At 33.6% G+C, this 19882-nt stretch overlaps 3 protein-coding genes and 1 long non-coding RNA gene across 4 annotated transcripts; 2 read left to right on the forward strand and 2 right to left on the reverse strand.

The window, feature by feature from the left end:
• Positions 1–2814: 2814 nt before the first annotated feature.
• Positions 2815–5802, forward strand: LOC132723066 (uncharacterized; the record flags this gene model as incomplete). The annotated part of the gene is given in 2 exon segments (XM_060707726.1): positions 2815–4148; positions 4348–5802. Coding segments are annotated over 2 exon segments (2089 nt in total), but the record flags the coding sequence as incomplete, so codon positions are not given.
• A 23-nt stretch (positions 5803–5825) lies between these two features.
• LOC132723068 (transcription factor SPT20 homolog) lies at positions 5826–8831 on the reverse strand. Its single transcript, XM_060707728.1, has 2 exons — positions 6941–8831; positions 5826–6696 (listed from the first exon to the last, which is right to left on the reverse strand). The coding sequence occupies exon 2, from the start codon at positions 6552–6554 to the stop codon at positions 5964–5966; it is 591 nt and encodes a 196-aa protein (XP_060563711.1). The 5' UTR covers positions 6555–6696; positions 6941–8831; the 3' UTR covers positions 5826–5963.
• A 3421-nt stretch (positions 8832–12252) lies between these two features.
• LOC132723067 (putative nuclease HARBI1) lies at positions 12253–16320 on the forward strand. Its single transcript, XM_060707727.1, has one exon. The coding sequence runs from the start codon at positions 14786–14788 to the stop codon at positions 15935–15937; it is 1152 nt and encodes a 383-aa protein (XP_060563710.1). The 5' UTR covers positions 12253–14785; the 3' UTR covers positions 15938–16320.
• Positions 16321–16570: 250 nt separating this feature from the next.
• On the reverse strand, positions 16571–19873 carry LOC132723069 (uncharacterized). Its single transcript, XR_009624688.1, has 4 exons — positions 17863–19873; positions 17231–17308; positions 16961–17060; positions 16571–16732 (listed from the first exon to the last, which is right to left on the reverse strand). It is a non-coding gene; the product is annotated as an uncharacterized LOC132723069 (long non-coding RNA).
• Positions 19874–19882: the final 9 nt, after the last annotated feature.

Consider the following 19882-nt stretch of genomic DNA (forward strand, 5'->3'; position numbering starts at 1 on the left):
AAGTTCCGCCCATTGTTTTCCTCGTTTGGGCACACGCTTTTTATTACTTGGGGACCCAATACGCCGCTTTTCATGGAAATGGCCGGTAGTGTCACATTGAAGGTTCCATGATAACCGCCGTATGAACACATCTGCGGATGTTTCTAAATTCAAAAATTTACTATTTCATGTTTAAATGTTGAATTCTGCTTAAGCCGGATGCTAGGGGGCGGGTGGACGGTAACTTGCACTTTCCAGTACCGTCCATGAAACAGGCTCAATCAAACCGAGCCTGCAACATTTTCAATTTTGCCGTGTTGGGCTCTCTTTAGGGATTCTGTATTTATCTATTTAATAAAACCTAACAAAATCTTCACTATCCATGTGGGATTCCTTTGAGAGTTTACCCTGGATAGACTTTTCTTATTAATTAAAAGTATCTTCACTACTCATCTGGGATCCCTTTGAGAGTACACCCCGAGTAGACTTTTCAACTTAAAATGAATATGTTTACAAATGATTACACGTGCACAACAAAAAGTGTTTGTATTCTTTTAATAACAAAATCCTTTCGTCTTAAACGAAAATGACGAAGCAACTTTATTCGCTCCTTCTCGGTCAGGTGTGGAAGATAATTGCCTTCCAGAATCGATAACAACGTCCTCATCTTTGTTTGATGACACTGACCCTACGACCTCAGGAAGGTCTAAATCAGCATTTGCCCACTTACAACATTTAGCCAACCTATTTTCTATTACTTTACATGCATTACATTTACAAAAAACACCTTTTAGTATGGGTGCTGTCAAGTTTTTCTCCAACCGAGGTTTGATCCTGCGAACGGCACCAAAAAATATTTAAGTTAATGTAACGTTATTCTTAAAATAATTAACAAACGAAAACGATCGTCATAGTGATTTATTCAATTACTGTCCTTAACATAAGTTAGGTAATTCAAGAACAGAACTACAAGAGACTCCACACTTCTAAAACAATACAATGCTTTTTATTAATGACTTTGCCCAAACGTGCTTATGACAGCTAAATGACATGCCAAAGTAGGGCCAATCACTTTTAGTGTAGCCGCCTCCGTGGTCGAGGGGTTTAGAGTCGATGACTTCTAATCCAGTTACCTCTCTGGCGTGGGTTCGATCCCCGGGAGATGCTTTGGTAGTTTTAGCGCGGAGGAAGGTAGTCTAGTACTGGTGTAACTCTCCAGGAACGATGGTTAGGAAACTACCCGCCTATATGACTGAAATACTGTTTGGAAAAAGGCGTAAAAAATCAAACAAACAAAACAAAACAAGCCATGATGTTGATGATGATGAACACCTAAAAAAATAAAAAGGGAAAAATGGTTTCATTCTTGTTTAGATCTTAATTTGTGAGGATGGGCGATGAAGAACTGCTGGAGAGAATGCAAATAAATCAACTGATTCCAGGGATTCCCAGAGATTCTTGTGAGTGCATTAGTGGAACAATGGGAATTCTCCACTTGTTGTCTGGGTACAGCAGCTTGCATCTCTACTACAACTTCATCTGGTATTTTATGTCCTCTTCCTCTCCGTCTCTTCTTTAATTGTTTTAAACAACATTATAATGATAGCACCAATGAAAAATAATGATGACGATGAGGCTAATTGATCATGATGACATAAACTATGAATTAAAAAAAACTTAAAAGAATTTACAGCTTCCTCATAAAAATTTTCATTGCTTTGTGTAGGTTCAAGATATGTTTCAGTAAAGAGGCAGTCCTATGAATTGAATTTTGAACTGATTCCATTTCAAATTGCACTATCTTACTATTGTTTATCACTATTCTCATGAATTATTATAGGCTTAAAGGATTTATGATATTTTCTATAAATGTATACTAAATATGATTATGAAAATCAGAAGTAATATACTTAAAGTACCTATTAAACTCCAAAAAACATCTTAAACATGTTCGAGCCTTCATTTTTAACATCAGTAAATATTTTTACAAGGAACAGAAGTTGTAAACACATTATTAAAACACTGATACTTGAAAAGTGGTATTGGTTTTATAAATAATATACAAAGGAGTGATATTACCTTTGGATAGGGAAGCAGGTGGGTTTGGATTTAGAGTTGTAGATTCTAGGTTGTAGTTCTTGGGTTGTAGGTGGGTTTTTGGTTTGGGACTCATAGATTCTGGGGATGATGGGTAATGATCTTTTGTTTCTTGATCGGTTGTGTAATCATCAGCTGAAATGATAAAAAATAGAGGGATTGGCAATAAATTCAATCTTGTTTATAAAATGATTATTTAACTAATGCGTTATTATTAGCTGAAAGGAAATAATATTTTAGAGAAACATTTATTTCCGTAGAAGTATTCAACTAAAGTTTCTTATCAGTTTACTATCCTTTAAAATTTAAAATAGTAAGAATCACTAAGTATAACTTTCAGTGGTGAATATATTTTAAGATTTCAATACAACATGATCACTATAAAAGTACACACCTGCTGATGTTGTTGTGATGTCTGCCATACCATGTACCATATGCTGTAAGAAACATACATAAAATAACAATCTAGAATTAAAAATTTAATAGAGAGATAAATCACAACAGTCTCATACAGATCTATGCAATTTATTATAACTTAAGTCACTTCAAACAACCTCGTTGTTGGACTAACCTTTTGATGACATAGTGTGTTGATATAACACATTCATAGTCCTGGGTTCAATCCCAGGCAGAGACATATATAGAGTTTTCTCCACTAAATGACTGGTGTATAACATAACACCGAGTTATCATCACTTTTTTGTAATTTCAGTGTGCTATTTAAATGAAAACTGGACAAGCAGCTCACATGAATTGTAATTTACAATGCAAACAAGTTAATTTTATTCCAGTAATTTTTCATAACTTGAAAAATTTTGATGCACATTTATTATGTCAAAGTGTAGGATCCTTCAAAGATTATAAAATAAAATGTATACCACAAACCATGGAAAAATATATTAGTTTTAGTGTAGGAAGTCTTAGATTTATTGACTCCTTTGCATTTTTACCATCTTCTCTAGAGACACTTGTTGATAATTTAACTCAAGATGGATTAAAAGGTTTTAAACACTTTCAAACTGAAATCAAAGATCATACAGAACTGTTATTAAGAAAGGGGGTTTATCCCTATGAATACATGAACCAATGGGGGAAATTTGAAGAGCAACAGCTTCCTCCCATGCACGAATTTTACTCGTCACTTACAAATGAAAATATTTCAATGCAAGAGTATGAATATGCTGTACGAGTTTTCGAAGCATGTGGTTGTAAGTCGTTAGGAGAATATCATGATCTATACTTGAAAACAGATGTATTATTGCTAGCTGATGTGTTTGAAAATTTCAGAGATATGTCATTAAAATGTTATGACCTTGATCCATGTCACTTTTACACCAGTCCTGGTCTTAGCTGGCAGGCAATGTTAAAAATGACTGACGTTAGCTTAGAACTCATGACGGATATAGACCAAATTCTGTTTATTGAGAAGGGTATTCGAGGAGGGATCAGTCAGATTTCCAATAGATACAAAAAAGCAAATAATCCTTATTTAAGTGAGTATGATCCCACAAAAGAAAAGAATTTTTTGGCATATTACGATATAAATAATTTATATGGTCTGTCGTTATCTGATAGATTACCAATAGGTTTCTTTAGATTTTTATCTGAGGAAGAAATTAAATCTTTTGATGTTAGGAAAATACCAGAGGATGGATCTAAAGGATATATTTTGGAAGTAGACTTAGAATATCCAGAGAACTTACATGATAGTCATAATGACTATCCTTTGGCTCCAGAAAGAAAATTTATACCTAATGAAAAATTATCACCTTACGCACAACGTGTATTGAAAAAGCTTCATGGAAAACAAGCAGATGATCCAATACCCCCTAGAGCGAAAGTTGAAAAACTACTCACCACTCTTGAAGATAAAGAAAAGTATGTACTCCACTATAAGAATCTACAGCTGTATCTACGTCTAGGGATGAAGCTGAAAAAAATTCACAGAATATTAGAATTTCAACAAGAAGCGTTCATGAAACCGTATGTTGAGTTCAACACAAACATGAGAAAACAGGCTAAAACGACCTTTGAGAAGAATTTCTACAAATTGATGAATAATTCTGTGTTTGGTAAGTACATTCTGTTTAATACTGTATATTTCTATATAAGTAAACATTCTAGATAATAATTAAACATTCTAGATAATTAATAAACATTCTAGATAATAATTAAATATTCTAGATAATAAATACATTGTATTTCTATAATTACAAAATGAGCTTACTCAGATTCGACCGTTACTAAATTCACATTTATTTTTACTTTCAGGAAAGACGATGGAGAATCTTAGAAAGCATCGTTCAGTTGAATTGGTACATACAGAAAAACGCTTAAGGAAGGTATCAGCCAAATCTACCTACAAGCTACATCGAATTTTCTCTGAAGATCTTGTTGGAGTAGAATTAAACAGATTGAAAGTAAAACTGAACAAACCTATATACATTGGGATGACTGTTTTGGACTTATCCAAAAGGAGCATGTATCATTTCTTTTATGACCATTTAAAAGAATTGTATTCCGACAATGTTTCCTTACTTTTCACTGACACTGACTCTTTATTCATTTCATGTAAATGTGAGGATCTATTCCAAGATATGTATGATTATGCTCATCTTTTTGATACTTCTGACTTTCCGAAAGATCACTTTTTACAAAGTGATATCAATAAAAAAGTTATGGGGAAAATGAAAAGTGAAACCAATGAAAAATGTATTTCAGAATACTGCGGTCTCAGATCGAAAATGTATGCTTTTAGTTGTGATGGTAAAGAAGACAAACGTGCCAAAGGTATAGCAAAAGTGGTTGTCAAAAAAGACTTAAAATTACAGCATTATAAAGATGTATTATTCAATGATTCTCAATTAGTTTCTCGAATGAATACATTTCGCAGCCATAATCATAAAATTTATCTCGAAAATATTAAGAAGATTGGACTATCTTGTTTTGATGATAAGAGGTACTTATTAGAGGATGGTATTACATCGTTAGCGTATGGACATTACAAAATAGAAAATACTAATTAGATATTTATTCTATCAGCTATGACAGTTCAGAGAATATAAATATTTCACAGCACACCCATCAACCAAACAACTTTTTATGTTTTTTGTTTGTTTTCTCTTCTTTTCCGTCTTATTGTGCAAGTGTAACCTAAAAAAATGAAATATTAATGTGTATAACAATTATTCTTATTGTCATTATATTAATGTGTAGAACTACTATTATTACCATCACATTAATGTGTTTACCATTTTAAATGTTTAATAAAGAGTTTCAACAATTCTGTCTCAGTATCTTTTTTATCTTTAGAAATGTCTTACCGGAATGGCGTAAAAGATACTGTCCTCCCCCTCGAATTGGTCATCCTGGTTATTATATATGGCGACCTAAGAATGTTAATTAAGATGAATATGTAAATGTGTACATACTATTATATATCTCAAATATTTTACATTATTTGCAATTCATTTAAATTATTGCTAACAAAAGATGAAATGTATTAATTAGCATATAAATTAAGCAACAGGTGAAATGTATGTTAAAGTATTAATTAGCATATAAGTATTAGTTTAATCAACTTACACTCCAGCCTCTTCAGCAGACTGATATTATCTTAAATTTAAGATGACTTATTAATATGCAAAGATGTTATTTACAAATATGATATATTTTTATACTATAAATTATAAAATGAAGTGGTATGGAGTAAATATATACTTTGATGTTTACGTTAGGATAGGTTGAAAGATGAATCTTGCACATAAACTTACGGCTTGAGCAGAAACAATCTGCTGTGGTTGTTGCATCTGCTGTGGTTGTTGCATCTGCTGTGGATGTTGCATCTGCTGTGGTTGTTGCATCTGCTGTGGTTGTTGCATCTGCTGCTACTGTTGTTGTTGAGGTTGTTGCATCTGCTGTGGTTGTTGCATCTGCTGCTGCTGTGGTTGTTGCATCTGCTGCTGCTGCTGTTGTTGTTGAGGTTCTTGCATCTGCTGCTGCTGAGGTTGTTGCATCTGCTGCTGTCGCTGTTGTTGAGGTTCTTGCATCTGCTGCTGTCGCTGTTGTTGAGGTTCTTGCATCTGCTGCTGTCGCTGTTGTTGAGGTTTTTGCATCTGCTGCTGTCGCTGTTGTTGAGGTTCTTGCATCTGCTGCTGTCGCTGTTGTTGAGGTTGTTGCATCTGCTGCTGATGCTGTTGTTGAGGTTCTTGCATCTGCTGCTGATGCTGTTGTTGAGGTTCTTGCATCTGCTGCTGTCGCTGTTGTTGAGGTTCTTGCATCTGCTGCTGTCGCTGTTGTTGAGGTTCTTGCATCTGCTGCTGTCGCTGTTGTTGAGGTTGTTGCATCTGCTGCTGATGCTGTTGTTGAGGTTCTTGCATCTGCTGCTGATGCTGTTGTTGAGGTTCTTGCATCTGCTGCTGATGCTGTTGTTGAGGTTGTTGCATCTGCTGCTGATGCTGTTGTTGAGGTTCTTGCATCTGCTGCTGATGCTGTTGTTGAGGTTGTTGCTGCTGTACCTGCAGATGTGGGTTTTTTTAGAAAATATGAACATGAATAAACTGAATAAATATTGAATATTTCAGAACATATGTTTCACATCCTTAAGATAAAATGTTAGCACTTGGATTCTTAACACATACAAGTTCAAAATATGTGTCTTCAAACCACTTAATGCTATTTTTTATGACCAATAGTTTAAACATCAACGATTCCCTAAAACGGATGCAAATACTGGTTAAATTTCCAGGAAGAAGTCACCCTGAGCGTGATTAATATAAGTTGTAAGAACTTGTTACACAATCAATGTAAAATAAATAGGTTTTAACCAAATGATAACAATAACTTAGAAATATTCTTAACAAACCTGTGGTGATGTACTGTTGAATATATCCGCATAATGTTCCACTCTTAGGAGTAATTTCCGAAGTTCTTCAATCTCATCTTTATTAAATGTTATAGATTTTGATTTTGAAAAATCGAATTTTCCCCCAGGGCTATTGAAGCAGCCTTTTTTGTCTGATATATGCACATATGTCCTCCCGTTAAACGGGGTGATACATATCTCCTTATTTTTCCCAAATTGGGAAGATGCTTTAACTATTCTGTTATCATAACTTCTCTTTTCGGTGAAACTAGCCATTTTTAAACAAGGAATAGTAACCAATAAACTCAATGAATAGTAAGCAGTAAACTCAATGAATAATTTGAGGAAATTGTTTAAAAACAAAATGTTTTATAGTCATCAGCTGATGTTCTTTCGTGGTCAATTTTTTAAACTGAAAATATACTACCCTTGTGATTGGTTCATTAAAAAGCATCTATATTAGGGGCATTTTCATTGGTTAGTGTTTTATATCTTTACATCAATTTACTTAATTTACTTTTCCATTGGTTCTGTAATAAACATCTCTGAAAACAAATTTACATTGGATAATCAACCAAACGAGTTAAAGTATTTGCATTATTAAACTATTGTCGTTTTTTTTTTTTTTTTTATATCTATTTTACGGAATGGTAAACGTAAATGAACTAATCCTACAAGTGCCGCAAATGATGAAGTAGTTAATATTGCTGCAAGAAAATGAAGCTCAGCTGAAACAACACCTTTTTTTCTCTATCACATGTAACATTTAGTACCTTACAACCTTTCATATCTTTTCGCTACATTAAATTATTTGAGTTAATTAAGCGATAACAAGTTTGACCTTGAACTTTATATATTATAACACGCAGTAGAAGAAAAAACGGTAAAAGGAAGAAAACGCAAAGAAAACTGCCATGTATTTGATATTTTTGTATCTGCTACCTACTTTGGGCGTAAAATCAGTGCAGACATCTATCGACATGACAGCTGATAAAACAGTGTGTGTCTTTTTATTAAGAAGTGGTTGAACTAATAGAAAACGAGAGAAAATATATATTACAACTAATAAGTATTTTATTCCATCATTATATTTTGAAATATTTTCAACTGACATAAGATCCATATCAGCTTGATCGTTTAAACCTGCTACTTGTACATTTGGGGTATTATATCTATGTCTTATTTGTTTTTGTACTGCATACGCATCTTGATTATTCAACCATTTCTTGATGAAATTCAAACTAAATACTCCAGGGTATTTTTCAGATAATAGTTTTAACAACTTTGTAGCACCTAAATAACTTCCAGGATTTTTTACATCAAAATAGTACTCCAAGAGAATGTGTTCCTTCTGTGTCTTATCCATTTTTATATGCCCGAAAGGGCATATTATGTTATACCCCCTGGCGTCCGTTTGTCTGTCCGTCCGTACGTCCGTCCGTCCGTTAGCAATTTGGTTTCCGGAGCATAACTTAAGTTCCATTTGGCCCACAATGTTCAAACTTCATAGGATGATTGCCCATATTGGGTAGAAGACCCCTATTGATTTTGGGGTCAAAAGGTCAAAGGTCAAGGTCACTATGACCTTAAAACTGAAAACAGTTTCCGGAGCATAACTTAAGTTCCATACGACCCACAATGTTCAAACTTCATAGGATGATTGTCCATATTGGGTAGAAGACCCCTTTTGATTTTGGGGTCACAAGGTCAAAGGTCAAGGTCACTATTTCCTTGATACTGTAAAACACAATATTCAAACTTCATAGGATGATTGTCCATATTGGGCAAAAGACCCCTATTGATTTTGGGGTCACTAGGTCAAAGGTCAAGGTCACAATTACCTTAAAACCAAAAACAGTTTCCAGAGCATAACGGAAGTTCCATTTGGCCCACCATATTCAAACTTCATAGGATGATTGTCCATATTGGGTAGAAGACCCCTATTGATTTTGGGGTCACAAGGTCAAAGTCACTTTTACCTTAATACTGAAAACAGTTTCTAGAGCATAATTAAAGTTCCAATTGGCCCACAATATTCAAACTTCTTAGGATAATTGTCCATATAAGGTAGAAGACCCCTATTGATTCTGGGGTCACAAGGTCAAAGGTAAAGTTCATTAATAATAACTTAAGTATTAATCAACCTACAGCTGTAAAACTTTATAGGATGAACAGCGAATTCCCATGTCTTACAAATGCTTCATCCTTACTAAAAAAACAACACTTTCGGGCATATAATGCTCCGCCTAGCGGTGCTCTTGTTGATACTTGTAAATGAAGAAATATGCTTAAATGTGAAATGGATTAGACAAGACTGAACACATTCTTTATTTCAACTATTAAAAAATAACAAGACACTTTTTATTACAACCTTTTACTAAGATAAAAACAAGTGCTTATATGTTATTTTACATGATAATTATTTGTTTGCGAGTACCTGTTTGTGCAAGTAAATCACTTCGTGTGAAAGGTTAAGTCCTTGTACTAAGACTTCCCATGCTTGCAACACTTTGGTTTCATCTACTTCCAGTAACATTTCTTCAAAGTAAAAGTCATAGGCTTGCTCGTCATCATACATAAGGTCGCTCATGATACAGTCATGTTGTGTCAGTGAAGGGTGATCTATAAAACATCCATAGCAATGTTTCTTCACTATCATACTTTTTACGTTAATCAATGCTTTTGCATATACAAAGTCAAAATATGAGTTCATCAACATCACGCTAGTTGCAGGAGGTGTACAATGGTTAATAGTAACATGACTTTGCTTCATTTCATCCAGCTCCTCCTCATCAAATTGTGTAAGAGTCACTCCGTTCATTGTCACTATCCACATATTCATTGTTTTCAATTTCTAATCTCAGATTTGCCATGTTTATACCAGTAGTGCAAGGGCAAAAATGTTTTTGAAGTTTTACAGTGGTTAACTTATATATACGTACGTCTATACAGCTTGGTTTTCGAAATAACGGTTATTTCAAAATTTGTATTTTCACTTTGCTCTACCGCCAAAAAGTGAGGTGCTCTCCCACTGAGCTGCTCCATTTTAGATCCTCATCTAGAAGAGAAATATTTTCAGACCGATTTGATTGTCCAACCATTTTCAGAAATAAAAAACTTTTTGAATGAATACCGTGTTCTTTCATTGGATCGTCTGTCTTTTTCCATTGATTGAGTCTAATAGCACAGGAAAAACATTGTACAATATCTCCTCTCCCCGTATAATAAAATCCAGCAGATGCCAGTTCATATTTATTAGGTTGAATTTGTTGAGACCAGGATTCGAACGTTTGTAGTCTATTCTCATACAGTTTAAGCTCTGGTGATTTAAACTCTATACCTAAACCCGTACATTCCATTATGACTGTCCTTGTAAAAATGAACCTAACAACTGAATGCTTTCCTTTAAATCACACAAAGATTCAAACTGTTTCATATCTATAGATAATGTGGATTTTCCTTTTTGTAAAATAATCACCGTTTTACTTCGTTTTTTCTTAATAGTTTATAAATGTTTATCATCTAAGCTACAACGAACCTCTTTTGTTATTGGACACCAATTAACAGTCTGAAAGCCATAAGTTTTCAAATAATATAAAGATTCCTCACTAAACATCAATTGTGCTTGAGCCATGCTTTTAGAAACAAATAAACAATCGTCTTTAAATATTACGAAGCATTCCTTCTTCTAATGATTCGTCTGCCATTAAATTTGGGGTAAAATTACACAACTCGTGCCACCAATGTCCGTTTTGTAAATACCTATTTGCCGCAAAAGTAAAGCGTGATGGATAAGCTTGTAATAAACCAATCATATAATAATGCGACCAACGAAGGCTATGAAAAACATCTTGTACTTCTGCATCTACCCAAGGATATCTTTCATCTTCATTTAACCAAAATGAATTACTGTTTACAGCATAACGTCTCAAATCCATTCTGATGTTAAAAAGACAATCATCAAGTAATCTTTAACGTAAAGCATTCAACAACCGTAGTTTATACCCCTCGCTTAATTTCAAACTGGTTGCTTACATTTAAAAAAGATCACTAGTTATTTCCCGCCATATTTGACCGCCAACTGTTTGGAATACATTCACGTCCAGCCACAATCAAAAGTCGTGATGAAAATTAGGTTCTATACACAAGATAATGCATAGTTTTCAATGAACAATCACAACAGTACTTGAAAGATTTAAGTGTTTTACTAAAAAACTTGTTTCGACAGTCATGTTAGAAGTGGAACGATTTATTGTCTAGGTATAAAGTCTTCTACATCATAAGCTTGATTTTTCATTAAATTTGAAGTAAAATAACATAACTCGTGCCACCAATGCTCACCCTCTTCATATCTATAAGCTACTTCATTAAATTCTGAGGGATAATGTCTAAGAAGATCAATCATATAAGACCGTGTCCATCCAACATGATAATTAACACTGAACACTTCGTCATCAGCCCATGAGTGTCTCTCGTAATCATTCACCCAAAAGGATTCAAAAATGCTACCGTCTATATCATAACTTCTCAAATCCATTCTTAAAAGTTAAAATATATCCAACACCACTGATGGCTAATTAATACCCCTAGACCGTTGTCAATACAATAGCTCTCCACCAAAAGCTGAAAGGTGATATTGATCGTTTGCATTTCAAAAACTGATTTCAAACTGATTGTTATCATTTAAGAAAAACCCCGCTCTACTAGTTTAAATCGATATAGTTTAAAAAATGGCGCTAAACCCTGTCATCTACCACGTCGTCTGCTACACCGCCATCTTGGAACCTTGAGTCATCGTCTCACGTTACTAACGTCGGCCATATTGCGCCGCCGGCGCAAGATGGCCGCGAAATTATCAATTTTACACTACTAATATTTACAGATTTATCTTTCTTTGAACTTAGGATTTTCTTTAAGAAATATTATAACTTCTTTACTTTTTAAGGTATATACTTCAAACTTCAAATATATGTTTCTTATCATTACACACATGTTGTGTGAAATGTTCATAACCCAAGCATGACTTTTTTTAGAATTATTCCTCTTGATCTTGGAATTTATGTTAACAAATGGTATTTTTTTACTATAACTTAATACATAATTATACATAATTGGTTTTTCTTTCATAGTTTTGTCCTCCTTACTGCGTCCAGTATTTTATTAGTCGAGCTTGGCTGTCTCCTGTGACAGTTCTTGTTAGAAATTGATGTTTCTATTTTTAGAAATTGCGTAATGTTTCTATTTTTAGAAATTGCGTAATGTTTCTATTTTTAGAAATTGCGTAATGTTGCTATTTTTAGAAATGCGTAATGTTGCTATATTTAGAAATTGCGTAATGTTTCTATTTTTAGAAATTGCGTGTTTCTATTTATAGAATTGCGTGTTTCTATTCATATATATATACAAAATAGATAAACAAAACTTATGTGACAGACCAACTTAATTTATAAAAAGGAAACGTTAAGATATGTTCAAACCTTTCTATGTTTGCGTTTAGAAAAAGTAAAAAGTCGAGCATTGCCCCCGCCCGGCGGTGGCTCTTGTTTAATCTACTGTCGCCATCTGTAATGTATAAAGAATAAACAGTATTATACCTTCGTTAATTGTGAAGACCTATTTTTTATAATACGTGTTAGCAAATCCCACCAAGCGCATTTTGGAAAGAAAGACCTGAGTTCGTATAACCACAGAGTTGGGTATACATTGTAAAAATACTTCACACTCTTCATTATTTAAATGTCCATATATGAACATAATTATGTGGTAATCTTGAGGTAACAAAAATATATTTGCATTGATACATGCTGGTACATATTTCTTTGTTTATGTTAATATAGCTTTAAAATAAAAGATAAACTCAAGTTATAATTAGAATATATGATACGTATGTTCAAGTATTAATTAGCATATAAATTTTGAATCATATCAGTAATGGCTTAATCAACTTACTTAAGGGGATGATACTCCAGTGACCTTAGCAGCAGCATCAATTTGTTGTTGCTGAGGTGGTGGTGTTTGTTCCGGTTGCTGTTGCTGCTGTCGAAGTGGTTGTTGCTGTAGTGGTTGTCGCGATGTTGTTAGTGATGATGATGTCTAAAACATGCAATCTCAATTTATAACATAACATTATACATATAAAAAATATACTATAACATTGTACATGCATCTTACTAAAAATGTTAGCACTTATACTTAGATACATACATCTTAAGCATATACCTTTCAATGAGTAAATGATATTTTGTCTATGATCAATAATTTCTAACATCATAAATATAAAGTATAAAACAAACCTGTGTGAATGTCTTATTTGAAATGTTGCATTTTTTATATTTTAAAAAATGAAAATGTCTTACTGGGGTGGCTAAGAAGTACTCGTCATTCCCATCAAACTTGTCTTGAGGATAAAGTGTAATCTGGAGGTAACAAAAATATATTCGCATTGATACATGCTGGTACAGATTTCTTCTTTTTTTATGTTAATATATCTTTAAAATGAAAGATAAACTCAAGTTATAATTAGCATATATGATACGAATGTTAAAGTATTAATAATCATATAAATTTTTAATCATGTCAGTAATGACTTAATCAACTTATTTAAGGGGGTGATACTACAGTGACCTCAGCAGCAGCAACAATTTGTTGTTGCTGAGGTGGTGGTGTTTGTTCCGGTAGTGGTTGTCGCGATGTTGTTAGTGATGATGATGTCTAAAACATGCAATCTCAATTTATAACATCAAACATATAAAAAATATACTATAACATTATACATGCATCTTACTAAAAATGTTAGCACTTATACTTAGATACATACATCTTAAGTATATACCTTTAAATGAGTAAATGCTATTTTGTCTATGACCAATTATTTCTAACAACAAGCGAGGTGATATCTAAATGCTATAAAATAATAAAATAAAATAAAAAAAATGACAAACCTGCGTGTTGGTTAATTTATCATGATAATAATCCACTCTACCTAGCAACTTTTTCAGTTCATCAATTTCCTCCTTGCTGAAGGAAATAGATTTGGTTTTTGTAAAGTCAAATTTACCGCTAGGGTTGTTAAAACAACCCTTGACGTCGGATATGTGGATACATGTATTCCCATGAAAAGGGGTCATACATATTTCTTTATTCTTTCCAAATTTTGAAGAAGCTTTCACTAGAACGCTATTGTAATTTCGTTTTTCAGTGAAACTAAACATACATGACATGTGGCATTATAAGGTAAACCCACTAGTGGGTATATGTCAGTCTGTTTGTTGGATTTCTTTCCCTTGACGGATAGCGTCTTTCTCTTCCTTCTCTTGCTTGCAATGGAATTTGTTCATCGTGATTATAAAATCCATACTGTATCCAATTAAAAAAATATGATAAATGTCTGTCATAAAAATGTATAAACTAATCACTGTTGTAAACATGATAAGTTACATATATCTCACGCGTGTTAATTAATACTGTCCTGTTTATTGAGAGTTTAAATATCAATATAATTATATCGTTATTCGTGTAAATTAAAATATAATTCTTGTTTTAAAAATATATTATTCTTGATTAATACATCGTTTCTGTTTCGTTTGAAAAAAGACAGTTAAATAAAAATATTTATATTTGCGCTCCCTGGCTATGCCACATGAAACACAAGAGCAAGTGGATTGAAAATGTCTGGCATTTAACCAATGCCAGACCTTTTATAAACACTAGGGGCGCGTTTGTTTTGCATAAACCGGTTTCAGTAGTAGGTTTAGGTTTTATGACAAATTATTTTGAAACCAAAACTAGTTTAGATGGTTTGCAGTTGCTACTACAAATGCATGGTTTTACAAATGGTTTGCAATCATGGCAGAACTTGTGGCAGCATTGCAGGGAATTTTTGAGGATGAAGATAAATCAGACGCTAGTCATGTTTATTTATCTTCCAGAAATCACGCGATATATGCTCAGATCAGTGGTGTGCTTGCATTTAGTACACTTCGTCATGAAAAAAGTAGAATTCGTGGTTATGTGGAGACTGTCTACCGTCAATACACCATTGATGATTTCAAAGACCGTTTTCGAATGAACAGAGACACATTTGAAAAACTCTTACATATGATGTCACCTTTTTTGAAGAACTCAAGGGGTGTACACCAGATTACGGCTGAGAAAAAACTACTGTTGTTCATCAAATATCTTTCTACGCAAACTACGTTTCAGCAACTAGCAGACATCTTTGGTGTGTGTGAAACAAGTGTCCATTCTGTTATCCACGATGTGTCTGAGATGATTTGCGTCAAACTTTTGCCCGAGTTGATAAAATGGCCAACAGGTAAAAAAGCCAAGGAGACAATAGATGGCTTTCAGCAACTAGCTGGCTTTCCTGGGATAATGGGCACTATTGATGGTAGTCACATTCCCATCCGTACACCGTCAGAATTTCCAGAAAACTACATCAATCGTAAACAGTACCCTTCTATTGTTTTACAAGCCGTGTGCGATAGTAAGCTACTATTCATCGATGTCTTTTGTGGTTGGCCAGGATCAGTCCATGACTCAAGAATCCTTAAAAATTCCCCACTTATGGATAAAATTGAGGCTGATGTTTCGCAAGTTTTCCCAGGTAACACGCATCTCCTCGGAGATTCAGCATATGCCCTAGCATCTTGGATGATGGTTCCTTACAAAGACTGTGGCAATTTAAACAAAGATCAAAAGACATACAACTACATTCACAGTTCCACAAGGATGTGTATTGAACGTGCTTTTGGTGCGTTGAAGGGGCGGTTTCGAAGGTTAAAGTTTATTGACTTGAAGGACATTTCTTGTATTGTACATATTGTACTTAGCTGTTGCACCCTCCATCAGCTTTGTGTCCAGTGCAGAGAAGACCTGCTGGATTACATCACTGAAGGAATGGCTGAAGCTGACGAGGCTAACTATTTTGAGAACTTCATGCCACTTTGTAGCAGTGCAGAGATGAAAAGAAAAACGATTGTTTGCACTCTCAAATGACAGCTGTGACTTGTAGTACAAACCAAAGCGATCAACAGCAGTATACAGATTTTGAGCTTTATTCAGCAGCTACACTTGTTTCAGGCTATCTGACTATGTATGTGTTTCAGGATATGTGACTATGTATGTGTTTCAGGCTATGTGACTATGTGTATCATTCAATATTGTTCACTTCTTACAGCAAACAATAGTGTGTTACCAATAAAATTGTTTTATTTCTATATTGTCTCGTGAAGTTTAATCCAGAGTCGGAGACCAATACAGTTTCCTAGGTACCTAACCGAACTGTTTTCCTTACCATTCACATGTGATTACTGACTTACCAGTACGGATAATAACAGATACATAAATGTAGGATGAAACTTCATAATACAAAAGATCTTACCCAGCAGGCACATCAACGTTGTTTCAACGTTGAATTATGGTCAGATTTCAACGTTGAAATAAGGTTTGATTTATATTCGGATTTGAAAGTTGAAACAACGTTGAAATTTCAACGTTGATACAACGTTGCAGCTTCAACGTTGGCACAACGTTGAAGTTTCAATGTCATTTCAACGTTGAAAACCCACCATACATTAATTTTTGGATATAAAGCAAAGTAACCAAGTTTAACAAAATGTCAAGACAATATTAAATACTTCAGATATTTTATTTCAAAAATACAGTTCAAGTGCAGCTTAAATTCACTTTAATAGTTTAACAATTAAGCTACAATCTGTTCCAATCTTTTCTTCTAGATCTTTCTGGGTATGTCAAGTGTTTGAGTACTTCTTTGGCTGTCTCTTACTGCTTCTGCAAATAAAAATAAGAAGTTTGTAGTTAAAAGTGACTTGGTCAATCTCAAATTATACATATACTTACTCAACTTAGTGATTTGTTTTTATCTTAAAATGCTTTTCTCTAAGATTTATATCATAAAACAGCATAGTAATTGAAACGTAGCTAAGTTTGATATTGACAGCAACTACTGTATATAAGACAACAAAATCTTTTTAAAAAGAAGCTATTTAAAAGTCTCACCTATGATTGGTAAGAAAAACTGCTCCCCGTCAGTTCCTTGCAGCATATTCCCAAGAAATTAATATTATAGGCTCTAGCTAAGACCATTTTATGCAGCATCCTGAAATCAGCAAACGTCATGTAAATTTTATATTAATAATGTTACAGGAATATTCCTAAAAAATATATTTTAAGACAAGATAAATATCCAGTTGTTGAAAAATTTATACTTTGTATTGTAAAGAAATTCAAATATATAAATTAATAAGAATAAATTTCAATTTAACAAACCTGACAGTCCTTTTCATGTTGAATGTATGGTGTACAGGCTACAGGTGCAATACTGTAAATTTCAGCCAGGACCAGGATCTAGAATATAAAATAATATAATAATAAAATAGAAATAGATTTATTATACCCCTTAAATTTACGACTATTAAACTTTAAAGTTTAACACTCAAATTTGTTATTTAACTTAATAATAATCATTATAATGTGTTTTTATCAAACTAATTAACACTGTATTATACTATCAATAAAATATAAACATAGTTATATATATTGACGAATCGTCTTGGGACGTAAATTAAGTGGGCCTAACTACTTAATATGTTTCAATTTTAAAATTGATTAAATTCTAAATAGGATATAGTACAGACAAATGTTTAATAATATGAAAAATAAATTAAAGAAAGACAAGATTTGTAAAATCATAAATTGCCAAGGACATCAATAACTTCATTCTTACAAGGCCTACCGAACCCAAATCATTCAATAAGGTCGCGAAAACGTGTCAAATCAACTCAATCATGAATTTATATCTCTCATTTATTTCATAAAGTAAATTAAAGTAGAATTTAAAGAATAAATAATAATATTTTAGAAAATAGTCAGTAAACTAAAGTAAAACATAGCGGTAATACCTTCCAAATCCAAATAAATTGCCAATCGTGTTGTTTTCAAATTTTCCAAACAGCGCCACCATTTGCACGAACGATAATCATAGACAAAAACAAACAAAATCATAGACCGCAACAATTACTTCCCCTGACCAGCGTTATTTTATAAACGGGGTTTTGACTAATACCAATTTATTAATTAATATTATTCATAAAGAACTAAAAAATAAAACAACAAACAACAAAACATATTAACTAATATTTAAAGCGTTAATAGAAAGTGAAAAATTATTTCCAACTTTATTTGTTTAAGCGCTATTTTTGAATATACGGAAAAAGATTGTAACGCAAATTTTCCTGACAAAAATCACTTACAGACTAATTCAATAAAGGAATAATATCACAAAATTAGTGGTATAAAAGTTTATATAATGATTAAACTAAATGTAAAACTTCGACCATAAACAACGTTGAATCAACGTTGTATATACATTGGCAATATATCCGTATGGTCGTCCATAGTTGAATATTGGTTGAACAACGTCACGACCATATTTCAACGTTGTTTCAACGTTGAAACAACGTCGAGTGCCTGCTGGGTTATTTCTCATTTTATTAAACAGTTAACCAAAAACAATTATAACAGGTACAAATGAATGACAAACAAGAAATGTCACAGAACGTGACGTATGCCCCCACGAAATTGACCATTGGCCTTGAAGTGTGACCTTGACCTTGGAGGTACGGACCTGGGTCATGTGTGCTCTGCACGCCATCTTCTACAAATCAATTTAAAAAACCACCAGTAATCCACCACACATAAATGACAACGTTATGGACAGGACAAAAGAAAAAATATGCATATTTGAACTTTGAACTCCAAGTGTGACCTTGACCTTGAAGGTACGGACCTGGGTCTTGCGCTCTGCACATCGCCCATTTATAATGAATACTTCTGCCAAGTTATATTGAAATCCAAACAGAAATGACAAAGTTATGGACCGGACAAGAATGTTGTTGCCCGGACAGACACACACACACAGACACACACACACACGGACGGTCCAATTTTAAGATGCCACCCCTTCGGGGGGCATAAAAACATGAACAATGATTTCCTTGGGTGAAATTTCAGAAACATACCGAGTTTTAATCAGTCTTTAGTTCTACAATGAATTTCAAGTTTTTTAAAACAGCCATTATCCGATCCAAAAGCAGAACACAACATATCAATGATTTGTTTTGTTTTGGGTTTTACGTCACATCGACACAGTATAGGTCATATCGCGACGTTCCAGCTTTACTGGTGGAGGAAGACCTCAGGTGCCCTTCCGTGCATTATTTCAGGCACGAACGGGCACCTGAGTAGAACCACCGACGTTCCGTAAGCTAGCTGGATAGCTTCCTCACATGAAAGAATCCAAAGTCCCTGTCGGGATTCGAACCCACAGCGGTGAGGGGCAAGTGGTTTGAAGTCAACGACCTTAACCACTCGGCCACGGACGCCCCTATCAACATATCAATGAAAAACTTCAAAAAATATAAAATGGTTTAACATAATGTGTTCTGTTGATCATCAATTAGCTTAAATCAAGATCAACACATAGACATGTGCAAGGTTAAAATTAAACTGACGATGCTTCTTATACATGGCCACCATTAAAATTTACCAAAACCAGCTGTGCACACAAAATGTACCAAGAGTGAGTTTTAAACATTTGTTATTTAATAATTACAAAGAAATAAAATTCACTGGTGTGAAAATAATTAAAATGCAAATACAATATCTATATTACAGATATGCGACTTCAATTTGCATACAAAATGTACCAAGAGTGAGTTTAAACATTTGTTATTTAACAATTACAAAGAAATAATATTCAATGGTGTGAAAATAATTAAAATGCAAAATACAATATCTATATTACAGATATGTGACTTCAATTTCTAAGTGTGTACTGCCTTGTACATGGATGAAAATCTAAAGTAAAAGTTCAAACTTCCAACAAAACATTGCAAGAAAATGCCATAAACAAGAGGGCCA

This window comes from Ruditapes philippinarum, unplaced genomic scaffold, assembly GCF_026571515.1.
Source record: "Ruditapes philippinarum isolate M1 unplaced genomic scaffold, ASM2657151v2 ctg5717_1_1_1_1, whole genome shotgun sequence".
NCBI classification, from domain to species: domain Eukaryota; kingdom Metazoa; phylum Mollusca; class Bivalvia; order Venerida; family Veneridae; genus Ruditapes; species Ruditapes philippinarum.

What these genes read in the sequence shown, in the direction of transcription:
- LOC132723068 (XM_060707728.1), bottom strand. Translation starts at nt 6,554, where the DNA reads ATGCAAGAACCTCAACAACAGCATCAGCAGCAGATGCAACAACCTCAA.
- LOC132723067 (XM_060707727.1), top strand. Translation starts at nt 14,786, where the DNA reads ATGGCAGAACTTGTGGCAGCATTGCAGGGAATTTTTGAGGATGAAGAT.